The sequence below is a fragment of the Anthonomus grandis genome, chromosome 15, assembly GCF_022605725.1.
Source record: "Anthonomus grandis grandis chromosome 15, icAntGran1.3, whole genome shotgun sequence".
Taxonomy (NCBI): Eukaryota; Metazoa; Arthropoda; class Insecta; order Coleoptera; family Curculionidae; genus Anthonomus; species Anthonomus grandis.
The window spans coordinates 2,811,957-2,830,526 of NC_065560.1; the positions used below are offsets into that span (position 1 = coordinate 2,811,957).

General features: G+C 32.0%; 1 protein-coding gene and 1 long non-coding RNA gene across 2 annotated transcripts; one reads left to right on the plus strand and one right to left on the minus strand.

Annotated features, from left to right (window-relative positions):
* Positions 1-691: 691 nt before the first annotated feature.
* LOC126744979 (protein CREG1) lies at positions 692-18,110 on the plus strand. The gene is made up of 6 exons (XM_050452604.1): positions 692-908; positions 1,335-1,455; positions 4,005-4,159; positions 13,011-13,128; positions 13,625-13,708; positions 17,820-18,110. The coding sequence occupies exons 1-6, from the start codon at positions 885-887 to the stop codon at positions 17,993-17,995; spliced, it is 678 nt and encodes a 225-aa protein (XP_050308561.1). The 5' UTR covers positions 692-884; the 3' UTR covers positions 17,996-18,110.
* LOC126744980 (uncharacterized) lies at positions 6,515-11,423 on the minus strand. Its single transcript, XR_007663386.1, has 5 exons — positions 11,349-11,423; positions 10,852-11,086; positions 10,609-10,787; positions 6,718-6,904; positions 6,515-6,653 (listed from the first exon to the last, which is right to left on the minus strand). It is a non-coding gene; the product is annotated as an uncharacterized LOC126744980 (long non-coding RNA).
* Positions 18,111-18,570: the final 460 nt, after the last annotated feature.

Genomic DNA, 18,570 nt, shown 5'->3' on the forward strand with positions numbered 1-18,570 from the left:
CAAAATAACAGTTTTATCTAAGGATTTTTACTTAGGAACCGATTGCAGCAACAGTTTATCGCAACGGGTTTTTCCAACCAAATAGGGATTTTCTATTTAATCAAGATAAGTGCTTATAGTGTGGATAAGCAAATTTGAAATATTAAATAGTTCCAGGGGCAGATTCCGTTTAATGTCTGTTTAACACTTAAGTAATTATGACTCATTAGAAATCGAACATACTTTTTTAATGCATTGTAAAGTTTATTTCTTGAAATCGTGTACATTATAAGAAAAGGTGTTGGAGATCTGCGTTCTTTTTTCTATACATGTAGAGAGTTTATTCAGAGCACTTTTAATAACAAAAAAAAATCTTAAATTACAGTTTCCATTAAAATACAATAAAGTCACTCTGATCATCATCATCAGCATATTTTAGGTTATTTATTTCTCCGTCAATTCAAATCCAAGCCATTGGCGTATCTTTGGCAAAACCTTCTATAGATCTATACTGATCTATAGATCCTATAATACTAATTATTTTCACGCTAAAAAAATCATAAATGTTTTTTAGCAAATAGGCTCGATAACACTAGTAGATTTATTCTGGTCTATGTAAATAGTTCGTAATAGGTCACAATGACGACCTACCTATTAATAAAAATGCAGAATAATTGTTTGGCCAATTTGCGTCCCGCTTTACTTACCGTGCCACGATGTTTTAATTTTAACTTTGACGATTCATTCCGAATCGTTTTTGTTACACTCATTCTCTGTTAAAATAAACGAAAACAACAGATTATTTATCAACAAGACATAAACCAATTCATAGATTATTAAGAAGTGCAGGTTACTTTGTTCGTTGCAGTGTTTCATGTGCAGTATAGTCGTTGGTCGTTTTCGAGATGAGAGGCACGATTGTTTTTTTGGTATGTAAGATTCATTAACATTTTAAATTAATTATTTTTGTTAATGGTAGTGTCGACAGCAAAGTTTACACAGCTGTTTGCTGATGACGCGTATATACCTCCATAATCTCATGTGTCATGGAACCTTAAGATACCAACAAAAGCCCTAGTAGGGACTCTATGGCAAATGAGATAGTGGTGTCATCAGTAAACATTGTCCAAAATCTTACTGATCACGCTTTATTTTAGAAAATACTAAATGTAACGTTTTCCTGGCTTAACAAGAAAACAATAATTATTTTAATACTAAACCGATTAACTTTCTATTGAACTATTCAAGTTACGGGGTAATATATGGGCGAACTATAAGCTCTCTAATATATGTTGTGCCTCTGGTGTTTCTTGGTTCTACTACCCGTAGATCTTTTTGTGATTTCTTATTTTCAGGCATTACTTGCCCTCAGTACAGAAGCGAGCTTTTTTTCGAAATTGCTTTCGAGGTTTAATCTGAATCCGCCGCATTACAAAGATGTTGCCCTGATGGCAAGATATATCATTCATAATTCAGGTAAGTATTCAATTTTTTGCTTGTAAGAGTATATAAGGCAGTTCCAAAAGCTTATTGCAATTTACACTTCTGAAATGTAATATTGCTTCCTTGCGTCGAATGCCTGGAATAAAACCAAAAATTACTTTAAATGCCTATAAAAGGGATGCAATTTTTCCCTATTCTAGTAATGGATAGATAAAATGATGAATGAAGAAATTACTAACAAACGCTTGGAAGTTACTAGAAATTTGTTCCAATGCCTGAAACAGGTCAAAAACCCCTTCAAATACCTGAAACAAAAATTGTCTCTAAAACTTGGAATCTTCGTTCCCCATGATGCTGTTGCAAGACTTTTAATACCTAGAGGGCAATTTTAGTGCCTGGAATTAAATAAAAAATTACCTTAATTATGCGATCATTCCCATTCCTGGAAGATATAATAAAAATGACGTTGAATGCCTGAAAGAAAATAATAATTTACTTACAAAAGTCACGAGAAATTTGTTCTATAATGCCTGGAAAAGGTCAAAAATGCCAGAAACGTTTGAAACAGAAGAAAACTGTCTGGAAACTTTTAATGAGCATGATGATGTTCCAGGCATTTAAAATGCCTGAAATTAGTAAATTAAATTAACTCCTATTCCTGGGAGGCCTAAAAAAATTACTGTAAACTCCTGAAACACACCAAGTTTGTTAATTTTTAGATACTTATTAAATCTTCGACTCATTATTTAATCTTAGATTACTTCCTCCAGGTCTTTTCCACTACGTTATATCAAAAAACCTTTTGCTGATCCTCAACTGCCTGGAAAAGAAATGCTTGATTTCATCCAGGCAGTTGAATTCTCAAGCAGTCACTTCGTTTCGCGACATTCAAATGCCTGGAAGAAAAAACTGATTTCTTGCAAACAATTGAAGGCCTGTCAGTAAGCATTTTTCAATGTCTTGTTTTTTCCAAGATGAAACCTGTAATCCTATGAATCTGTTCCACTACATGATATCAAAAAACCTTTTGCTGAGCCTCAACTGCCTGGAACAAAAATGCTTAATTTCTTCCAGGCAGTTGAATTCTCAAGCAGTCACTTCGTTTCACGACATTCAATTGCCTGGAAGAAAAAACCGATTTCTTGCAAGCAATTGAAGGCAGTATCTTTAAATACTTAGATGTGGTTTTTCCAAGGAGTTGAATCTTGAAGCAGTAACTTTGTTTTTCGACCTCAACTGCCTGGAAGAACTATTTTTCCCAGGCAATTAAAGTTTTCTTCATACAGCTTTTGTAGTGAACTTCCTGGAAGAAATAGAGTGCTTGTTTACAGGCAGTTGAAGCCATTTTTTGAAAACAAACCTGTCACTTTAAAAACCCGTAAAAAACCTCATGTGAGTAAAATGTCTTGGTGTGGTTTTTCCAAGGCGAATCCTATGGTCCTGAGAATCTTTTGCACTACATGATATCAAAAAACCTTTTGCTGAGCCTCAACTGCCTGGAAAAGAAATGCTTGATTTCTTCCAGGCAGTTGTATTCTTAAGCAGCCATTTTGTTTCACGACATTCAACTGCCTGGAAGAAAAAACTGATTTCTTGCAAGTAATTGAAGGTCTCACAGTAAGCATCTTTAAATGTCTTGGTGTGGTTTTTCCAAGGTGAATCCTATGATCCTAAGTATCTTTTCCACTACATTATATCAAAAAACCTTTTGCTGAGCCTCAACTGCCTGGAAAAGAATTGCTTGATATCTTCCAGGCAGTTGAATTCTTAAGCAGTCACTTCGTTTTACGACATTCAACTGCCTGAAAGAAAAAACTGATTTCTTGCAAGCAATTGAAGGCCTGACAGTAAGCATCTGTAAATGCCTGGATCTAGTTTTTCTAAGCAGTTTAATCCTGAAGCAGTCACTCTGTTTTTGGACCTCAACTGCCTGGAAGAAATAGAGTACTTGCTTACAGGCAGTTGAAGCCTTTTCAAAAATCACTTTAAAAAACCTCATGCTGAGCCTTATCAGCAAGTAAATTGAGAAACTCTATTTCTTCAATAAAATTGATATCGTTTATACAAATAAAAAAGAGTAATGTATGGACCGAATATACTTCCTTGAAGAATGCTACAGTTGTTTTGCTTTTGTATTCACAGTCAGTATTTCCAAAACTTGTGACCTTTCCTTCCTAAATGCTCCAGTGTAATGCTCTTCTAAAGTCAAAGAATATTGCAACAACATAACTTTTCTCACTAAATGGTGTTTTGCATTTAGGTAATATTAACCTGTAATGGATCTGTTTTTCTTAACACATAATTAATTAATGACTCCCTATCACTTGAGTTGGGAGAATGACACAATCCTTTTATTTGCCATATATTCCCATATATTTGTACTGATATAAACATAATCCAATAATTACTATCTTCGATACATTGACCTAAATGTCAAAACACCACCTGTATGTCGACCTGTACTTGCAAAACACTATGATTAACAAAGGGAAACTTTGGGTCTTACTATATCAGGTTAAAATACAATAATTGTCGACGTTTTTTATAAACAATTCTATTAATTTTTTTATTAATATTTCTAGATTGGCTCACTATAGCAACAATATCAACACAAAAGTCTATAGAAGGATTTCCCTTTGTCTCTTTAAAGTCTCTTAGTGATGGTCCGATGGACAACTCGACGGGAATTCCGTTTCTTTATATGACCGACATGGATGTTTCTGGACAAGACATTTTGGTAAGTTTGGTCAATTTTTAAATTATTTACTATTTTTGATGAAGTTGGCGCTCTATATATAGAATGAGTTTTTACTGCCAAAATGCTTACTGCACAAGGTTCTAATCGATACTTTATTTTAAAATAAGAGAGTTCTACTTAAGTTATTTCGGAATAGATGTCGTTAGTAATACGATTTATAATTTAATTCAGAATAGCCCTAAATTAATTCCTATGCAAGAACTGGCTAATAAAGATCGTCAAGTGAGGACCACTAGTAATTGCATGGACATACAAAATTTGTCTTTAGAGAAACGTAGAACGATGAATTCTGAATGTAGATGCGTTGAGTATAAATCACCCTTTCTACTGCTCTCATTTATATGCATCAAAAACCCTAATACCAATTCCAAATTTATGATTGACAGGAACTACTGGTGGTTAAACATTCTTCAATTCTCCCTCTCTTCACAAGAGAAATATTGTATTCAGTGTAACTAGCTCAAAAACCTATTCAAACAAAGATTGATGTGTAGCATATGTGGTGCTTATGGATATTTGAAAAGTAGATTAATTTCGTTTTGTAGACGGAACTATTTGAGGTGAATATTCTGGGCAATGTATGGACCAACCACTAGTTGCGTCTGTTTCCTGTAGAAAAGCGAAGCCTTTCAAAGGTCTCTACAATTGACAACGAGCAAATTGATAAAAGAAGACACATACTTAAGTGGTTCATGATCTACAAAACAGTTAGAATCACAATTGTTTTGCGTTTTAAAAAAGCTCACCAATCAGTTATTCAATGCACTTGAATGCTCGTCAAAGCTTCAAATCGTCTGCAAACTTCAAGCATTTGCTATTATGGAAGCAACCAACAGTATTCAAATTAGAGTGCGTCTCCTGAAAAACGTTGCGTCTTTAATTCCAGGCAGTTGATGATCAAATGATGTCAAATTTATTGAAAGGCTGCTTCAGTTCTTACCTAATGTAGGGACAGTCTTAATCTCTCAACTGCCTGGAAGAAAAAATTAATTTTAATTATTCCAGGCAGCTGACAATCAAGTTGGATATTTAACTACTTGATGTCTAGAGATTCTTTACACGTGTGATTGAAAATACAAAATGACTGTTGATCACCTTCAAGAACTGATTGGAAAAACGTTGCGTCTTTAATTCCAGGCAGTTGATGATCAAATGATGTTGAATTTATTGAAGGACTGCTTCAGTTCTTACCTAATGTAGGGACAGTCTTAATCTCTCAACTGCCTGGAAGAAAAAATTAATTTTAATTATTCCAGGCAGCTGACAATCAAGTTGGATATTTAACTACTTGATGTCTAGAGATTCTTTACACGTGTGATTGAAAATACAAAATGACTGTTGATCACCTTCAAGAACTGCTTAGAAAACCGTTGTGTCTTTAATTCCAGGCAGTTGATGATCAAATGATGTTGAATTTATTGAAAGACTGCTTCAGTTGTTACCTAATGTAGGGACAGTCTTAATCTCTCAACTGCCTGGAAGAAAAAATTAATTTTAATTATTCCAGGCAGCTGACAATCAAGTTGGATATTTAACTACTTGATGTCTAGAGATTCTTTACACGTATGATTGAAAATACAAAATGACTGTTGATCACCTTCAAGAGCTGCTTGGAAAAACGTTGCGTCTTTAATTCCAGGCAGTTGATGATCAAATGATGTCAAATTTATTGAAAGGCTGCTTCAGTTCTTACCTAATGTAGGGACAGTCTTAATCTCTCAACTGCCTGGAAAAAAAAATAGTTTTAATTATTCCAGGCAGCTTACAATCAAGTTGGATATTTAACTACTTGATGTCTAGAGATTCTTTACACGTGTGATTGAAAATACAAAATGACTGTTGATCACCTTCAAGAACTGATTGGAAAAACGTTGCGTCTTTAATTCCAGGCAGTTGATGATCAAATGATGTCAAATTTATTGAAAGACTGCTCCAGTTGTTACCTTATGTAGAGACAGTTCTTAATTTCTCAACTGCCTGGAAGAAAAATTTAATTTTAATAATTCCAGGCAGTGGACAGTCAAATTGGATGTTCAACTACCTGATATCTAGAGATTTTTTAAATATATGATTGAAAATACAAAATTAATGTTCATTACCTTAAAGAATTAGAATGGTACGAAAAACAGTGATTTTTTTTTAGTCAAACAAAAAACTTTTTTTTTTCAGTCAATTATTTTCTGCAAAAAAAACGTTTTTTATTAACCCTGCCCTTGCCCCCCCACCCACCCCACACAACTTACCAGTAAGAAATTGTTTTCAAAAATCATTGTTTTTTAAAATAATACGCATGAATAACAACTGGTTTTTTAAGTATATGACAATACAAAATGACGATTGATTACATTAAAAGAACCTGGAAAAACGCTGTCTTTTCAATGCTAGGCAGTTGATGATCAAATGGTGTCAAATTTATTGAAAGACTGCTTCAGTTGTTACCTCATGTAAAGACAATTTTTAATTTCTCAATTGCCTGGAAGAAAAAATTAATTTTAATAATTCCAGGCAGTGGACAGTCAAATTGGATGTTCAACTACCTGATATCTAGAGCTTTTTTAAATATGTGATTGTCAATACAAAATGACTGTTGATTACTTTAAAGAACTGCCTGAAAAAACGTTATGTCTTCAATTCCAGGGACTTGATGATCAAATGATGTCAAATTTATTGAAAGACTGCTTCAGTTGTTACCTCATGTAAGGACAGTTATTATTTCTCAATTGCCTGGAAGAAAAAAATAATTTTAATAATTGCAGGCGGCTGACAGTCAAATTGGATGTTCAACGTTATACGTTGCCATATGAGCCGTTCAGCGGAAAAGTGGTCTAACTCCCTTAAAGTAAACATTTAGAAAATTGATAATTTGCATCTGGATGAATTAAAAAATCACAGTAACATATTCTTTACTTATTTGTACATATTTATAATAACCCTGTACTAAAATTTCATATGGTAAACATTTTTACTGATTGCGCCCATTAATTACATTTTCGCCGCCCAATGTCATTCTTCCAGTAAGTTCTTTTCAAAAACATAGCGGAAAAGTCGTATAACTTGGATAGTTATATCACTTTTCCTCGTAAAATTTAACCAAATTTCACAAAACTGATGAACCAAAGAAAAATAATAGCTCTAGTATGTTTACTATGATATCTATTACTGATAAAAGTGTTCAAAAAATATAGAGCTTAAAGAGCAAAACATTACTACTACTTATCTTACATACTAAACTTACAGTAAGCAGAGTAAGAACAAGTTATTAAACAAATTAATCTTCATCAGAATCGGATGATGGACCACTGTCAATAGCATCTTCTTTTGTCAGTAAGTCCAGGAAGAACTGATGCTGAATCGGGGGAATCCACTGAAGAAGTTCTATCATATCTTTTTTCTTAGCTACAGTAATTGATCTACACACTACGTACCATAACACTAAAAAAACCTGACTAAACAAGAAAAAGCGAGTTTAATAGGACCTGACATCGGAAGAGCGTGGTGCCTTGACTTATACCCACTATTCCAGCGAACGAATCCATTATGTTGAGAGGAATGACGTTAGGAAGCTCTTATCTTAGCTAAGTTAAAATTTTGACTTATACCAGTTTTCGACTGAATATATTAGACCAGTAGAAACATAATGGTATAACTTAAAAATTAAAAAATACTGACATATACCACTTTTCCTCTGAGCGGCTCATATGTTTTCACGTTTTACTCGAAAACTTTAAGGTTATGTGAGAAAAGTATAGATACAAAACTATAGATTTTTTTATCATCTATAATTTTCATAAAAAACATTTATTTCTCAGGCAGTTATTTTTTGCAAAAAAAACATTTTTTATTGACCCTACCGTTGACCCCCCACCCACCCTACACAACTTACCAGTAAGAAATTGTCTTCAAAAATCATTGTTTTCCAAAATAATACACATGAATAACAACTGGTTTTGTTATTAATATCTAATATTATAACACAGTTTGTTTATTTAAATTTTATGTAATTACATTATATGTATATTAATAAATATTTAATATAAAAACAGTGTTATTGGATATTGTGGACGAAAAACGGTCGTTTTTCAAAAGAATATCTTAATGGGACAATTTTTGGGGTGGGTGGGGGGGGTAAGGGTTGTGTTAATAAAAAACAATATTTTTGCAGAAAATATATATTTAATATTTAATTTAATAATACTGCTTATTTAAAATTTATATAATTTTATATATAATTATTTAATATAAAAACCGCTTTATCAGATTGCTAAGATAGACGAAAAACAGTGATTTTTTTTCAGTCAATTATTTCCTGCAAAAAAACGTTTTTTATTAACCCTACCCTTGCCCCCCCACCCACCCCACACAACTTACCAGTAAGAAATTGTTTTCAAAAATCATTGTTTTTCAAAATAATGCGCATGAACTGGTTCTTAAGTATATGATTGACCATTCAAAATGACTGTTGATTATCTTAAAATAACCTGAAAAAACGCTGTCTTTTCAATTCTAGGCAGTTGACGATCAAATATTGTCATATTTATTCTAAGACTGCTGTTTTGATCAGTTTGGTTTATTCTTGCTGTGGGTACGTACAAAACATAACTATTTTCTTAACAATGAGTGTAAAGCGCAAAAGAATTGTGGTTTCGATGGATACACGTTTAAAAGTGTTTAAACGGATTGATAATGGTGAATCTGTGGCGAAAATCTGTGCAGAATTTAATGTTGGAAAAAGCACTGTAAATGACTGGCGAAGAGATTGGCATTCGATTGAGGAGTTTTGTTCAAAAATGGAATCTGATAAGAATCTGGGCAGCCGTTGTACGAGAATAAAACCGATTTGCGAGGTCGTCGATGAAGCTTTGTGGATCTGGTTTCTTCAGGAACGTCGATTGGCGGCCCAATTTTGAAAGAAAAAGCTCTGGCTATTCACCAGAAGATTAATAATGGAGGCGAATTTGTGGCAAGTGATGGTTGGCTTAATAGATGGAAAAAAGCGACACGGAATTCATTTCGCACATGTAAGTGGAGAAAAACTGTCTGCTGATACTTCAGGTGCGACAGAATTCAAGACTAAGTTTGGTGAAATGGTTAAAACAGAGGAATTATCTCTAGAACATGTTTATAGTATGGACGAGACCGGGCTAAACATTAAAATGTTACCAGAAAAAACTTTTCTAGGCAATCATGAACAGTCTGCCTCTGGCTTTAAAAAAAACAAAGAACGTATTACAGTGGCCGTTTGTTCGAATGCAGCGGGAACTCATAAAATTCCTCTTTTCGTTATTGGCAAGTCTGCTTAACCACGGGCATTCAAAAACTTGAATCAATCGTCCCTTCCGGTCTATTATAAGTCACAAAAATCAGCGTGGATGAATTTAGACCTGTTTAAAGAGTGGTTTAATTTAGAGATTGTTCCAAGAGTTAAGAAACATTTAAAAAGTGTTAACTTGCCTATCAAAGCAGTTCTAGTGTTAGATAATGCGCCAACCCATCCTCATGACTGCGATGTAGATGACATAAAATTAGTTTATCTTCCTCCTAATGTGACAAGCTTAGTGCAACCAATGGACCACGGAGTGATCGAAAGCTTAAAAAGACGATACAGGCGTAAACTTGTTTCTGAAATTCTGCAACACTCGGAGAGTGAAGACAATGGTCTTTTAGAAGTCATCAAAAAGATCAATATCAAGGACGTTATCTATATGTTAGCTACAGCATTTCAAGAAATGCCCTCTTCAACGTTTAATAAATCTTGCAGAAAACTTTGGCCAGATGTTGAGAATCTAGTTGGTCTCGAGTATGATGATAAGTTGTGACGATCACCTTGAAAATGAATTTTTGAATGATAAAGAAATCATAGATTTAGCAACCAAAGAACCAGAGGAATATGATGAGAGTGGTGACATTGAAGAGGAAAAAAGGATTTCTCATGAAGAAGCCAAAAATGTAATGGAACTTGCATTAAAATACATTGAGCAGCAACATGAGTCAACAGCATTAGACGTTTTGGTAACTAGAAAATGGAGGGATATCGCAATTAGAAATTCACTGAAGGTTAAAAAAGAGAAGAAAATCACAGACTTTTTCAAAAAATAATTACATATTAAACTTACATACATATGTATATTTGTTGATGTAGCACCTTCATGTATGTAAATATGAAATACATAACTATATAAAGAATATTTCTCCATTATTTTATATTTATTATGTTCATAATATATATGTGTAATACTCTCTTCAATACATATACATATGTACATAACATAGATAAAGAACATAATATAATATGTATTATGTACACATATATAAGTACACTTCGGATTAACCGGCCAAAATGGCAACCGGCCAGGTGTGCAGTCCCGAGGTGACCGGTTAAGAGGAATTTTACTGTATATGATTGTCACTACAAAATGATTGTTGATTACCTTAAAGAACTGCCTGGAAAAAAATTGTGTCTTTAATTCCAGGCAGTTGATGATCAAATAATGTCAAATTTATTGAAAAACTTCTTCAGTTGTTATCTAATGTAGGGACGGTCTTAATCTCTCAACTGCTTTCATCTATAATTTTCTTAAAAAGCATTTATTTCTCAGTCAATTATTTTCTGCAAAAAAAACGTTTTTTTATTAAGCCTACCCTTGACCCCCCACCCACCCCACACAACTTACCAGTAAGAAATTGTTTTCAAAAATCTTTGTTTTCCAAAATAATACGCATGAATAATAAATGGTTTTTTAAGTATATGATTGGCAATACAAAATGACTGTTGATTTTCTTGAAGAACTGCCTGGAAAAACGTTGTGTCTTCAATTCCAGGCAGTTGATGATCAATTAATGTCAAATTTATTGAAAGACTGCTTCAGTTGTTACCTCACGTAGGGACAGTCCTTATTTCTCAACTGCCTGGAAGAAAAATTTAATTTTAATAATACCAGGCAGTGGACAGTCAAATTGGATGTTGAACGTTATACGTTGCCATATGTTTTTTCACTTTTTACTCGAAAACTTTAAGGTTATGTGAGAAAAGTATAGATACAAAACTATAGATTTTTTATCATCTATAATTTTCTTAAAACGCATTTATTTCTCAGGTAGTTATTTTCTGCAAAAATAATGTTTATTATTAACCCTACCCTTGCTCCCCCACCCACCCCACATAACTTACCAGTAAGACATTTTTTTCAAAAATCTTTGTTTTCCAAAATAATACGCATGAATAATAAATGGTTTTTTAAGTATATAATTGACAATACAAAATGACTGTTGATTACCTTAAAATAACCTAGAAAAACGCTGTCTTTTCAATTCTAGGCAGTTGACGATCAAATGAATTCAAATTTATTGAAAGACTGCTTCAGTTGTTACCTAATGCAGGGATAGTCTTAATTTCTCAACTGCCTGGAAGAAAAAATTAATTTTAATAATTCCAGGCAGCCGACAATCAAATTAGATGTTCAACTACTTGATGTCTAGAGATGTTGATTACCTTAAAGAGCTGCCTGTAAAAACATTGTGTCTTCAATTCCAAGCAGTTAATAAACAAATTGTCCTTAATTTCCTGCTCCAAATATTACCTCAAATAGGTAGAGTTGTTTATTTCTCAACTGCCTGGAAGAAAAATTTTATTTATTAATTCCAGATAGCTGATAGTCAGATTGGATGTTAGGTGTACCAGTAGATTCCTGATAAATCCATTAAATGACTGACATGATCATTTAAAGATCAATTAGCATCATCAACTTACTGTTGTGCTATTTGTTATTATTATGACTGGGTACTATCACAGGATAAGTGAATCATGGCGACAATATTAAACATTCCAAAAAAGGATTTAAAAAATAAAGTGAAAGCCACAGTTATCGGGGCACATTAAGATATGCCATCAAAGGAAAGCGGTGGTGAAAATTGCCACGACAACGCACCCCTTTCTAACCCCATCGCGGTTTTATCAGGAGGGTTCAATTTCGTGACAGCTTAATCAGTTTTCTTGTTTATATTTCACATTTAACTGATTAATAATAATGAAAGAGAATTTGTGTGAAGTACAGTGGAAAATTAAAAAGTTTTGCCCCGGACGGTATTCGAACCATGGACCTGATGTGCACGTCCGGGGCGCATTTTGACATTCCGCTATAGGATTCGGCACCCGTGTTTATTTCGAAAGGTTGATTTGAATAAATTTCGCAAAACACGTTCAAAATAAGCAAAAAAAAATAAAATATGGTCTAAATATGGCACCCTAAATAATTCATAACCTGGCAGCATAAACATTTTCTTTTTGTGTGTTCAATTAATTAATAATAATTTAATTAATTTGCTTTACAGTAGTCAAAATTATACAGTTAGGGGGTGCAAGGTAAACGTCAAGTTTTGAGGAAAAAAAATGACTATATTCACGTGGAAACTCATAAAGTTTCCTATAAAGCTATAACTAAAAGAATTTCAGTGTATGTATTTATAATTTTGTCAAGACTTGCCCTTGCCTTAATGAATATTAAAATTTAACAACTGATTGTTCTTTATTAAATGATAAACAACAAACAATATTTCCTTCCTTGCTTTACTCACAATAAAAAATAAAGGAACTGATACGAGACTAATAAAGAAAAATTAATGTTATGAACGAAACAATCTCACGGTATCGTTTTATGGCGCACGTGTTAAAGCAAAAGACAGCAACAATTGGCAATTTGACCCTCTACAAAGAAATCCAGATTCTCATTTTATAAAAATAATTGGTCGCACTCCTCGTATCCAATCAGTGGAAAATCTAACTTAACATTTATACACGAGAAATTTTTAATTAAAATTAGTTTCTTTCTTGCAGAAAAATAACAACGTAACCATTATGGCGACACTGGCGGAGTCCGACTATTGCACTAATAAGAACTACGATCCTCAAGATCCGAGGTGTGCCAAGGTTATCATTTCCGGAAAATTACTTAAGTTAAGTATTGATGATACAATATAGGACATTTTTTCATATTTTCATGATCTTCAAGAAGATCCTCTTCAAGATCTACATCATCTGATCAATCAGATCTGGTATTTCACCTAATAGTTCCGCACATTTCCTACAAAATGCTAGTACAACTCCACTCTTGTGTTATTCCTAAACTAAATAAGTTCGAAATAGTAGAACGCCTTCTTTGACTACCTCACTATTTCTACTCAAATGAAATGCCATCTACTACTGTTTTTTTGCCCTTCATGCCCTGGTTAACACCTATGAAAGCAAGGAAATCTCTAGATACCAGAACTACAGTTTGCGATGTTTTCAACATCAATGTCCTCTCTCTTTTGCCTTTTTAACGAACAACGTCTTCCCTATCACCGACGACCGGTTTCGATCATATTATTGGGTGTCATCAGTCTAGCCAACTGTTAAATGGGAAGAACTTTACATCCAATAAAGTTGATTTGCAATGTTTTTTCTATTGTAGGTTTCTACGTCGAGTGCCGAGTACGAATTTGGAAAGGAGTCCTTATTTGAACGACATCCAGCCATGAAAGACTGGCCAACAGGTACAGTTTGATTTGCAATATTCACTTGATAATAATATATTAAATTAATTAATCGAATAATAATTCGATTAGACGAATTATTAATCTCTTCTTAGGCAATCAAAGGGAAGATCAGAGGATTTGCCTTTAGTGACGTTTTATCACAAATTGTTATAATTTAGATACGAAAGCTCTGACTTGATTTGATTCTCTGTTAGGCCCACAATAGAATCAGGTACCACAGTATCCCATATTTCAGCACCTGATTATTATTCCGTACATACGTTTACACCAATGCGTTCCTATCTGGTTTAGAGTAATTTGTGGTATATTCTACAAATGATTCAAATATCCCAATCATTTCTGTTCATGTAAATGAAAAATATGAAACCAATTTAATTGATTGACTTTGACAATCTATCGATTCTAAAACCAGATCGATATTTAAAGAATCACGTGTGCATTTAATTAATCGACTATAAAACCAGTTCATTATTTGAATTGTTGAAAGAGAAGATCGTTTGAATGCTTATAAAACCAAAATCATGACACCAGAATGTTCTTTGGTTGATTATGATGGAACTATGATAAAAACATTTTTAACCTTGTGCCTATAAAAGCGACTTTATTACAAAAATTAAAAAAGCTTATTATTCGAATGAATATAAAACCAAGCAATCGCTATTTAAATTACTTTGAAAAGAGATCCTTACTAAAATCAAATCTCATGTAATTGCGTATGAAACCAAACAGCCGGGAACTAATGAGTAGCTGGTTTATTGAACGAATGTAAAACGAATTATTAATTTGACTAATTATAAAACCAGATCGTTATTTTATTGAATACCACGAAAAACTAGAACCAAATTTAAGCGAGTGTTAAACCAAATCTTCATTTGGTTGCGTATGAAACCAAACATTTATTTTAAACTTAATAAAAACAAAAAAAAAATCGATTATGAAACGAAGCAGTCACCATAAGCATGGTGTCATATTTACTGAAATAAATGTCTGGTTTCATATTTTGTTAAGAATCTTTTCAGGAAACAAGGGTTTTGTGTATGAAACTTCTATACATATTTAATATAATAATTATTGTCTTATGGTCAATCCTGCAAACCTGAATCTTATTAAAAAAAAAAAAGAACCACACTACTGAACAGAATTGACTCGGTTACTTCAACTTTTATAAAATATACCACAATTTATTAATTGCATCCGGATTTTCGAAAGTATTAAAAGAGTGGAGCTTTAAGGCCAAAGAAACTTGCCATTCCTGGGTTTAGCCTTAATAAAAAAAAATTGAAAAAAAAATAGGGAAATTAGTATTACATGTTAAAAAAAGTAGCCAGAATCTCAAAAAAAAATATAATTCTTGATCTTTGAGGCTGAATAACTTTCTAAAAACAAAAAAAATCCTAGATTTTTATTTTTTTACTGAAAAACTCATTTGAACTTATTTTCAAAATTATACAAAATAACCCCAAAAAATTAGGTTTTTTATTTAAAAAAAAAAATAAACAGTTTTAACCCTTTCACTGCGCTGTGCTAAATTGAAGTGGTCGCCCAGAATTACCATTGTTTTGCGGCTTGCGAATATATCAAATCAAATCAAAATGGTTTATTTGTCAAAATTTACAGTCACAGAAAAATTACAATTTTTGACTTCAATGATAAATAACTCCCTAAAAACAAAAACAATCTTAAATTTTTATTTTTTTTAGTTTTTCTATTTTAAAAAAATTAAAAAGTGGATCGAGCTCGAAAAAAGAATACAATTTTTTACTTTGAAGCTTAATAACTCCCTAAAAATGAAAAGGACCTTAGATTTTTATTTTTTTAGTCAAGAGTGCCTTAAATTTTATTTTTAAAATACATAAATTAACTTCAAAAAGTGATTTTTCTATTTTGAAGAAATGAAATAATAATTAAGATACCGAACAAAAAAAAATTACAGTTTTTGATTTTGATGCTGAATAACTCCCTAAGAACAAAAATTACTCTAAATTTTTAATTTTCTATTAAAAAGCGCATTTAATTTTACTTTAAGAAATATATAAAATAATCTCAAAGAGTAATGTTTTTTATTTAAAAAAATTAAAAACTAGACGAGTCCCAAAAAAAAATTACAACTTTTGACTTTGAAACTAAATAATTCCGTAAAAATAAAAACGACCTTAAATTTTTATTATTTTATTGGAAAGCGCATTCAATTTTATTTTTTTAAATGTATAAATAAACCGCAAAAACTTAGCTTTTCTATTTTTAAAAAATAAAAAAAGTAAACAGAGTTCTTAAAAAAAATTAATATTTATTTAATTTGATGCTCAATAACTTTCTAAGATCAAAAAAAGACCCTTGATTTTTATGTTTTTATTGAAAAGGGCATTTAATTCCATTTTGAAAAATATATAAATTAAACCAAAAAAGTAAGTTCTTCTATTTTCAAAAAATTAAAAAGTGGACCGAGCCCCAAAACAAAAATTTACAGTTTTTGAGTTTGGAGCCAAATAACTCTCTAAAAACAAAAACGACCTTAGATTTGTATATTTTTATTAAAAAGTGCATTTAATATTATTTTAGAACAAAACGAATTCCAAATAGTGAGTTTTTTGTATTTTAAAAAAATTTAAAAGTAATCAGGTTCGAGAAAAAAATTTCAATTTTCAGCTTTAAAGTTAAATAACTTCCTAAAAATAAAATCGACTCTAGATTTTTATTTTTTTATTGAAGAGCGCATTTAATTTCATTTGCAAAAAAGTACAAATCATTTTTAAAAAGTGAGTAATTTTAATCATTCTAACAAATACACAGTATTGGTCAGCAGTAAAACCCTAATGTGCCATTATTTTCTTAAATATACAATACTGAGTTAGTGTTACATAATATATCAATTATTGTTTTCTAGATTATCAAAAAAAATTGTTCGTCTGGAGAACTAGTAATTACGAACTTTTTTGGTGACCTTCACAAGGTTAAATTCTAAAAAAGTGAGAAAATCATCAGAGCCCTATAAGTCAAATTTTAGAGATATTCTAAGCTAAGCAAGTGCCTTGATCCATGCATCCATGTTTGATTAAGGTACTTTTATTAAAATTTGACAAAATGTCCATAACTCAAAAAATTGATCGGATACAATTTTGAAAATTTGGACACAAATTCTCTAGACAGTTTGGATGGACACCTAATTCAGCGATTTTCAAAATTTTTCATAAAGTACATCTTTTTTTTACTCACTATAAAATTAATAAATGGGAAAGTTATTTATTTTAACTTGTCTGACAGAGGTAAACTTATGGCAAAAACAAATAGCAGACAAAGACGAAAAGGCTATTAATACTTGGACCAAAAAAAAATACAAAATTATTCATAATTATCAATGTTTTGTCATCCGCTTATTAAAAAACAAGCAATTCAATATTAGCAGGAACAAGAGAGGTCCCAAAGTTTTGCATTTCTGTGAGATCTATCTGCTGAACCTCCTCTACCATATTCTTCAAAAGTAGGTAAGAGTTAGACATGATTGATGGTATCAAATGCTTTGTGTAGGTCGATAAACAGTTCTACCATTTTCCTAAGAATATTCTTCACTCTGTATGATATGACTTAAAAATTTGTTCACCTTCTTCTTCTTCTTATTCATTGCCTTCCTTCTCTACTAAATAATATAATAGATTTGTAACATAAAATAATCTTTGTATGGTCTATTTTATTGTATTCATTAAAATATTAAACCTAATTAATTGATCAGAACTTGTACGTTTCAAGTTTTTTCCTATTGTATAAATAAATGTGAATTTTTTATTGGGATATTAGCAATTTTGGCGCCCAACAATACCCTCTATTAAGAATCCTCTCTACGAAATGTTCAGTAAAATTTAAATTTTGTTCGGCTAATAAATATTAGGGGATGAGCTAATAAGGATTCAAGGAATTGCTTCATGAAAGATCATGGCATTCGAATATTTAAATAAATGGGTTCTATATAACTGCTATCCCCCTATTCTCGTTCCATAAATCCTCTCTAACAAATCGAATACTGACTGAACGATAAAAAATATTTTGTCTGTGGAGGACTAAAATCCCCGGGTAGCTTAATATTCGTCCCGTCTTAAAAACCTTTTATTTTCAGATCACGAGTTTTACGTTGCCAAGGTGGACTTAAGGCAAATCCTCGTATTAGACTTCTTCGGCGGCATAAAGACTGTAACGCCGAATGACTATTTCAACGCCAACGTATCAAATCTTATCAATTTAGACTCGTATTTCCGAAGGATATCAGTTGTCCCGATCGGGAACAATTTGTAATGCTTTAGGTGATTGCCGAGCCGTGACTTTACTTAAAGAATATTGTGTTTTTTTTGTGTTAATACATTTTCTTCTATGTTATTTATATATAAATATATATTATGTTTTAAATGTTTTGCATAGGATCATTATTACATTCTCTTATGTAAAATGTGTATATATGAAAACGTTATATTTTAAGAGCGAAAAACTGAATAAAAAATAAAGAAAAACACGCACAAACACACTCAGATCTGTTTATATGTCCGAAAGTGGGTAACAAGTGCATTTTTTCACTTTCTACCGCATCTCACCTCTCAGACACATTCTCGATCATTATGAAATTGTACTTTTCCTACGTATTTATAAACTATATGGCCGGGAGAAGTACTTCCATAGCGATCGTCAATGATTCATGAGACTCAGATCGGTTTATATGCCCAAAAGTGGGTAAAAAGTGCATTTTTTCACTTTCTACCGCATCTCACCTCTCATAGACATTCTCGATCATTATAAAATTAGGCTTTGCGTACGTATTTATAAACTCTATAGACGAGAGAAGTACTTTCATTGCGATCGTCAATGATCCATGAGAC